Source organism: Vicugna pacos, chromosome 13, assembly GCF_048564905.1.
Source record: "Vicugna pacos chromosome 13, VicPac4, whole genome shotgun sequence".
Classification (NCBI taxonomy): Eukaryota; Metazoa; Chordata; class Mammalia; order Artiodactyla; family Camelidae; genus Vicugna; species Vicugna pacos.
In genome coordinates this window covers 21,497,070-21,505,556 of record NC_132999.1, presented here as the reverse complement: position 1 = coordinate 21,505,556, position 8,487 = coordinate 21,497,070, and the positions used below count along the sequence as shown (strand labels likewise).

The 8,487-nt window shown below is 47.1% G+C and overlaps 2 protein-coding genes across 4 annotated transcripts in view; one reads left to right on the top strand and one right to left on the bottom strand.

Moving 5' to 3' along the window:
* Nucleotides 1-3,335: 3,335 nt before the first annotated feature.
* On the top strand, nucleotides 3,336-4,277 carry LOC116283117 (large ribosomal subunit protein eL15). Its single transcript, XM_031684352.2, has one exon. It carries the CDS (start codon nucleotides 3,371-3,373, stop codon nucleotides 3,983-3,985), a length of 615 nt encoding a protein of 204 aa, XP_031540212.1. The 5' UTR covers nucleotides 3,336-3,370; the 3' UTR covers nucleotides 3,986-4,277.
* Nucleotides 4,278-6,814: 2,537 nt separating this feature from the next.
* The window catches only part of KANK4 (KN motif and ankyrin repeat domains 4), a 65,532-nt gene continuing 63,859 nt past the window's right edge, over nucleotides 6,815-8,487 (bottom strand). For all 3 annotated transcript variants that reach the window (XM_072974315.1, XM_072974316.1, XM_031684350.2), the window contains one exon: nucleotides 6,815-7,287. In XM_072974315.1, the coding sequence (XP_072830416.1) occupies nucleotides 7,183-7,287 (105 nt within the window). In that variant the 3' untranslated portion in view covers nucleotides 6,815-7,182. The remainder of the gene's footprint in view (nucleotides 7,288-8,487) is intronic.

The window sequence follows — 8,487 nt, the reverse complement described above, 5'->3', positions numbered from 1 at the left end:
TTGGTTATCTATTTTGTATATGTTAGTCACAAGCTCCTCATTTACCCTCCCCCACTTTGGTAACCATAAGTTTTGTCTTCTTCCTCTTCTCGCTCCCTAGCATAATCTACTGCTACTGCCTAAAACTCTACGTGTTTCTGCATTTAAATTTCTCAGATAATTCAATGGTCCTGCCCACATTTCCATACCAGGCCAGTTCACAGGCACTGTCTCGCTCTAGGAGTGGCTGCCTTGTGGCCCGGAGCCTGTGTTCAGGAATCTGCTCTAGTGACACAAGCCTCACCTTCTGCCAGGCTGTGGGTGGTGTGACTTCACTGTGGCTGTGGAACGGGGGCTGGTACCCGAGGACATGTCCATTACACCTCGCCATTGAGATGATGCTCCTGCCTGAGCGTTTCCCCTGAAATCCACCACCCTCGGCTTAGACCCTTGAGCCTGCCATGAGATGCTGAGGGCGCTCGTCCAGTTCCTACTGCAACAGCGATCCCAAATGTACGGTAGTGTAGACCAGCTAAAGAATTATTTCTTGCTCACCTATCAAATGGGAAATAAACAGTCAGGGGCAGATGTGATTGTTTTACAGTGTCGGTGCCTAAGCTCTCTCTGACTTGCTACTCTCCCCATGATCCCTACGGTGTTGGCCTCATCTTCATGGATCAAGACTTACTGCTACCACATTCCAGCTGGTGGGAAGGGAGAAATGCATTTTCCTTCACTTTCAGTGCAGAAGCCAGAGTTTGCACACACATCACATCACTCAGCTCTCATTAGCCAGAATTCAGTTACGTGGCCACATCAAGTTGTAAGAAAGGCTGGGACGTGGAGTCTCTTCTGGGTGGCGATGTGCCCAGCTAAAAGCTGGGGATCCTATTACTAAGGAGGAAGGAAAGAAAGGATATCGGGGACGGTGGCACCAGCATTTTCCTGCCACTCATTTTTGACCCTTCTCCACCATCCAGTCTGTCATCACAAGCTGGTGCATGCCCACACCAGCACCCTATTCTTTATCCCTACTGATGCCACAATGGAACGGGCCCTTTCAGCTTCATACCCAGAGTCTTAGGAGAACGTTTTAGCAGATCTTTTTGCCTCCCATCTCTCTCTAGCCTACCCCTTCCCATGATCATTCTAAAGTGCACATCTGATCATGTGGCTCCACTGTTTAGAAATTCTTCAGTGGCTCCCCACAGCCCAGGACAGTGAGATTTTAACTACAGATTTCGGAATCCCTGAAATTACATGCAAATTTGGCACATATGTGCAGTTTTTCCAAAGAGAGCTTCAGATTCTCTAAGGAGTCTGTAAGATTCCCCTTCAAGTTACAGGCTCAAGACCAAATTCCTAATTTCAACATACAAGTGAGGTATGTCCACTGACTTCCCTCTCAGATGTCCTCTCCAGTCACTTCCCTCATGCAAACTAAACCCAAGTCACTCGGAAATGACTCTGAAAGGGCAGGCCATGCTCTCTCACCCTCCGCATCTTTACGCCTGCTGTTTTGTCTAGACTGCCTGGGCAAACTCCTGGACATCCCTGTGGCTTAGCTCAAAGGCCACCTTCTCCGTGAGGCTTCCATGACTCCCTCTGGCCGAGCCGGTCCCCACAGCACTATTCAGACCTCCATTACTCATCCTGCTGCAGTCGCTGTCAGCCTAGGACTGTCTCCTCCACCAAACCTTGAACTCTGGAGCCTGGGACCCAGAATAGATAGTCCACATATGTTTGTTGAATAAATGTCCCTCATACCACCAAACCTGGAGTCCTTCTTTCTAAAATATAAATCTGAGCATCACTTCCCATGTTCCTATTTCCTTCAAGTCCAAACTTGTTGCAGTGGCTTTCTCTCTGGCCTCACCTTGCAAGTCTTCCTTTTTTCTACCCCGGAGCACTGAAGTTCTTCTAGTGCCCCAAGTCAGTGTTCACTCTAGTCTCGAGGCTTTATGTTTCCTCAGCTCCTCTTCACCTGGCTAATGCCTAGTCCTCTGTCAGATAGCTTAAACATTCCTCAGGAAGCCTTCCTGGACCCCCTCCCCACCCTCAGACACCCTGGGGCTCCCACCTATGTGTCCCCACCGTACCTTGCACTTTCCCAGTTGCAACATGCATCATTCTGGGCCAAAATGACTTGTCTTTCTTCCCTGCTAAACTGTAATGTATGTCCCCAGCCCCAAACACAGTTACTTGGAAGGGAGTAAGTATCGGACATATCTGTGTTAGATGAAGATTAGATGAATTTCTCAATCATAAGCAATAACCTTCTACTGCCTTTAGAACGCAGCCTTATCACAGCTTTGGGGCTATTTATGATCTGGTCCCCATGTATTTTCAGTCTCATTTCTTCCAAATCCACCTTCTAATCTCAGCATCTCACTCAAACTCTACACAGCGGTTCTGTCAGACTGAATGAAGGTCCCCAAATGCCGGCTCTCGAAGCTTTCAGCCTTGGCAACACTGGTCTCTCTGCCTAGCACACTCTCTCCTCACCTCTCACGCCTCCTCCTTCCTGGCTGACACCCACTAATCTCTCTGTTTCCAGCTCAGGAGCTTCACTTCTTTCTCTGGAAGCCTCCCTTGACTTCCTAAGGCCAGCTCTGGTGTCCTGTGTCCTTTGTTGGTACTGAGCTACCTTGTCACCATTCCGTTTCCCCAAGTAGATGATGAAGTGGCCGTCTGAACCGTGTCACTGTGCTATCTCTGATGCAAACCCGGCACCAGCACACGGCGGACACTGCAGAAATACTTGTGGAATGAACTGTGTTGCCTGGTCTCATTCCTTACTATTAGCACATGTGTCCTGTCTTCCAAAAGCACATTGTAAGCTCAGTGAAGGCAATGAGGGAAGCTAATTAAAACACCTGTGGGTCTCTCCCCAGGCCTGAGCTTAATACCTGTCTCCAGAGAGCCTGATTTATTTTGCTTGGAGGCTGTGCTGTCAGGTACTTGACAAATGTATTCATCAGTGGAGCCTTGGCTTGAAGTCCTGGAAAGCCTGGAATGGGGGTCATGGAAACCTTAGATGCTATTTTTCTTTAGGCGACCAAGCTGCTCTCTAAAAGTCACTGCGGGGAACGGTGTCAGGCATCTGGCCAGTTTCAGCAAATATTTGTTGAATGAATTCTAGAGAAGTGACAATGACAGGGAGGCAGGCCATGTTTCTTCATCTCACTACGTTCTGGGCTCACATTCCAGCAGAATGGAGTGGTTATAAGGGATGAGATCATGTATTCACATTCCAAACTCAAGATGAAAATAAACTTATTTTAAAAATCTCAGAAAGGGTTGGGAAAGTCTTTTTGATAATGACGCGGTTGCTTCAAACTCAAGGAAAACCAGGCCTTTTCGTTTGGCGGCAGCCATCAGGTGAGCCGAGATGGGCGCTTACAAGTACATCCAGGAGCTATGGAGGAAGAAGCAGTCCGATGTCATGCGCTTTCTTCTCAGGGTGCGCTGCTGGCAATACCGCCAGCTCTCAGCGCTGCACAGGGCCCCCCGCCCCACCCGGCCCGATAAGGCGCACCGGCTGGGATACAAGGCCAAGCAAGTTTATGTCGTATACCGCATTCGTGTGCACCGTGGTGGCCGCAAACGCCCCGTTCCTAAGGGTGCTACCTACGGCAAGCCTGTCCACCATGGTGTTAACCAGCTAAAGTTTGCTCGGAGCCTTCAGTCTGTCGCCGAGGAGCGAGCTGGACGCCACTGTGGGGCTCTGCGGGTCCTGAATTCTTACTGGGTTGGTGAAGATTCTACATACAAATTCTTTGAGGTTATCCTCATTGATCCATTCCATAAAGCTATCAGAAGAAATCCTGACACCCAGTGGATCACCAAACCAGTCCACAAGCACAGGGAGATGCGAGGGCTGACATCCGCAGGCCGAAAGAGCCGTGGGCTTGGAAAGGGCCACAAGTTCCACCACACTATTGGTGGTTCTCGCCGTGCAGCTTGGAGAAGGCGCAATACTCTCCAGCTCCACCGTTACCGCTGATATAAGTAATGTTTGTAAAATTCTTACCTAATAAACAATTTAGAACATTCATGTCTGCTTAAAAGTGGTTTTTAATTTGTCTGTTAAAACTAGTCTGCAGATTGTTTCATGAATGCATTGTCAAATTATGAAAGTTAAAAGTGCAATAATGTTTAAAGACTAAGTGATGGTGTATCTTGTTTCTAATGAGAAATGCTTTTGTCTTTGCTTTATCTTATTAGGGAGTTTATATGTCAGTGTGCAAAATGCTGTTTGCTACAATAGATGTAAAATAAATTCTGTTAAAGAGGAAGTGCAGAAATTAGCCCTGTAGATTTGTTGGTGCATGTGATGAAACCTACAGCTTTATTGGGGTGATGCAATGCTCTGCTGGTTTACTCTAAAGTGGCTGTCTTACGGAGTTTGGCAAAGACAAACTTTAAATTGGATTTTCCTTGGAAATGTGAAAGGTGTCCTGATCCTTTATCATATGTGGAAAAAGTTCACTAAGGGCCCACATTTTTAGATGTCATCTACTATTTCATTTATGTAACTGCCACTTCTGAGAGGAGAAAAGAAAGAATGCCACCATTTTTAAGATAATTGAGTAAACCTGTTCCAAGAGAGTTCTCATCAAAATCTGGTTAAATTGCCTTGCCCTCCGTGGTACCATTGATCACATGAAAGGTGGAAGCTCCTGGTTCAATCTCATAAATAATTGGGATCTCTAGAATATTGAATTTCATGCAAAGTAGTAATGATATTTACACTGCTATGTATTAAAACTGATGAAAATTGAACATTAGGTGAGAAGGGAATTACTAGCCTTAAGGTTTGTAAACTGTAATGCTAGGATTGGGAAATTGGTATTCGTTGATAACTTTTGATTGTGGGAGGATAGAAAAACCTAGATCAAAAACTTAAATGTTTTATCTGTAATATTACTTTGTGACCATTTTGAACCCTCTAAGCTATCTTAGAGGGGAAAATATGGTTGGTTTTGTTTAAAAGTAACATTGCTAAGTCTAATCAAGTGTCATCTTGGGTCGAGCCACTTTATCCATTCCCATAAGGCTATTGAGAAAAGTCATGTAGTTGGTGTCAATACAAGTTCATGGTTTCCAATCTAAAAAAAAAAAAAGGAAAACCAGTTTGCCTTCTCTGGTAAAGAGGCTGTTTCTAATAGCTGGACTTAAATGAGGTAATTTTTTAAAAAAAATATGACCAAATGAACGTTGCCACCCTAATGTGAAATGTGGAAGTAGACCCCAAATGGGCAGCACAGGACACGACCCCCTGCTGCTCTCCACAGAATCACAGCAGAAAACAAGCCCACACTGCAAGTCCCCAGGAGCCAAGAGCAGAGGAATAGAAAGGAACTTCGAGACAAGAGATTGAGAGGCAGCATTTTAATACATAAACAGTCAGAATAGGCCAGAGCCTTGCTACTCCGAGTGTGGTATGGCCCAGCAGTGGCAGCAGCCCCTGAGAACCGGTCAGAAATGTGGACTCTCCAGCCTCCTTCCCTCCCAGACCTGCTGCAGTCTAACAAGATCCCCAGGTGATTTGTATGCACATTGAAGTTTGAGAAGCACTGGGCTAGAACATTTATTAATGTGGGTTTTTACTCTTAAAATGTGCTTTGAGGTCAAAATAAACCCAATTAAAGCATTTTAGGTCATTATTTGCTCCATTCTCTCTGAGCAACACTGTCATACACCACTGTCCTGCTCCTGAGACTTTGAGCCTCTCTTATCAACCACAATGGTGTACTGACGTTTCCTCTGCCATTTCTGTAGACTGTCTTTATGGATTACAGATGAGATTCCAGATCTTCCACTGGCTGTTCCTTGCCCTGCACCCCCCCCCCCCAGGAGGTGGGCTGTATGATGATTTCCACTTTTAGAGATGATGAAACCTCCCAGGGAGGTTTCCATGACTCGCCCAAGGGCCACCAAGCAAATTGGCATCTGAGTCAAAGAAGAACTCGAGCTTTTGCGTTGCCAGTGTGAGGCGCACCCAACTTTGATGTCTTTCCTTTTTATATAAGGGGGGATTTTTTAGCATAAGAGATTTTTAGGAAAGAAGAAATTCATAGATGACCTTGTGTGAGTTAGTGAACGTGAGCCGTGCACATGTGGGCCCCCAGGATTGTGGAAGTTTAAGAAAGAACTGTCCAGTGGAGAGACAGAGTGCAGAGCGGGGACTGCCCGGCCAGCTTCCACACTCCTGCTGCAGCCCGGGCTGGCAGGCTCTGCAGCCAAGAGCCTGGGAAACATCAGAGTCTCATGGGGGCTCACAGTCCACTCGTAAGGATGGGAAAGGATAGGAGCTGGGATTACCATGAGACCATGGATACCGCTATGGAGGAAAAGCGGTGGCTTCTGGATGACAATAACCCACCCCCAGAAGGATGCTCCCTCCAATTCACTTGTTTCTTTCACAGATTCAGAAGAGCTGACACAGCTGGACTCTGCCTGCATATATGTGGTGTGCTTCACAGGACTGGATTTCCTGATCAATTCCAGTTTCCCTGGAGCAAACTGGAGCTACCTGATGACTTAGAAACGGTCAAGACTGTATATCTGGCATTGATGCCAATGTGCTTCATCCTACCTCGTCTGAATTTAAGATTTCTCTGTCAACCCCAGCTAAACAAAGGCCCCAGACGGGGTTTGTTCAGTTTCACCTGCCTGCATGGTGATTCTCGGAGGGTCCTCCAGAGAATGATCGCCAGGGCAGCTGCTTAAATCCCTCCCCTTTCCCACCCTGTCTTCTGTAGACATGCATATTCAATGGGACGTGTTCATATATAATTGATTAAAAAACAAAAAGACAGTACACTTCAAATTCCATGTAAAAAGTATTGCTTTGCTACTGAGCTCCTGCCTGCCAAGGGCCACCATGCTCTCTACATGGTGCTACAAACGGTAGAGTCACCAGGAATTCGAGGCTGAAGATGCTCGGGATTTTTAGCCGACACCAGTGCACCTGCACCTGGCACCCCTCTGCAGCCCACAGAGTTCTGGGGCCTGGCCCAAGGCAAAAACTACAAAGCATCCTAATGAGCAGAATATACAACAGGAATGTATGTGCATATTTGACATAGTTTTTCTGTTGAGGGGTGGCCCTCTGGCTGTGACCCATGCCCTCTACAAGGGCGAGGGAGGAGTCCAGAGAAGGCGCCTTCTGTTCCCGGTGGCCAGTTCCTCCGCAGCCTACGGCCCCAGGGACCTGCCCTGCTTCGCGTGGGCCCGCAGCAGCCCTGCAATTTCCACGTGGGCGGGAGATTTCAGAGCGATGGACAAAGCCGTTCGGCCAGCCTACAGGGAAGAAAGAAAAGGAGACACAAATTTTTTATCCCATTGGCCTCCCACCCCAGAAAGGAAGGGTGAGTTGCGAACAGGGGGGTGTGCCTGGGGCATAGAAGTCTATTTGAAGCATTTACAGACCCCAGGAGAGGAGGAGACTTGAGTGTGGCCTGAGGATTGCGAGAAATGGCCCCCTTTTGTGGGAACAGCAATCACTCCTGGGAAATCTGTGTCAATGAAAATAAAGAAGCATCACTTGGTTTTTAATACTTTTTTTTTTAATTGGAAAACAGAGGAATGAAAACAACTCTTCCATTATTCCATGACACAGACGTAAATGAAAGTTAGCATTTGGAAGCTGTTTCCCTCCAGTCTTTTCTCCTGTGCAAATTTGTTGCTGATTTTTAAATAGAGGAATGACACTGTATATCAATTTTGAATCAACTGTTATTTTGAACTTACCATAGTATGTTATAAGACTTTTCCTGCTCTTACACAGGCATCAGAACGTATCATTTTCCCCTTCTGTTGGACACTTACATTGTTTCCAAGTCTTCACCATCATAAACCTAGTTCAGAGAGCCAAACCCCACCTGAGGCTATCTCCAGTCCTTACTTAGCCCATTTAGTGTGAATATTTTTACATTTTGCTGCATAAATATTAATGGGTTTGCTACATAGGAGCCAGGCCACCCAAAACACCACTAGAGTGTTCTCTGCTGTACTATAGATGGGGGGAATTACTCCCCTCAAAGTGGGAAATCCACAGAAGCAGGTGGGACGTGTTCAGACTCAGCTGAAAACCTCTCAGTCTTTTCTCTGTGCTCCAGGATGGAGTCCAGCTGCCACTGGGGCTCCGCACACATGTAAATAACTAGAACACACGGCCGAAGGCCACCCAAGCCAGCCGAGGAACAGAGACCGCCCTGTGTGTGGAGGCTGGGGGCAGGGCAGGGCAGAGGAAGTGGCATTTCAGCACATGGGCTTCACAAAACATACGGAGCTCTCGCTCTGAAAGGCCTGGTGACTCCTTGTACCTCCCTGTAACCGCCCTTTCTAAGTTGGTATTTGTGGGGTTATTTGAGAAATCTCAGTCCCCACGAGGACAGACACTGGATCTGGCCTGTTTGCAGGCCCAGCATGAACACCCAGCCCCTGGCCACATGCCTGCCATCTGGTCGGCCCTCAGTCAGCACTGCTCAAAGAGGGAAC

Bases quoted from the DNA above. Each gene is read 5' to 3' on its own strand.
- LOC116283117 (XM_031684352.2), top strand. From the start codon at position 3,371: ATGGGCGCTTACAAGTACATCCAGGAGCTATGGAGGAAGAAGCAGTCC.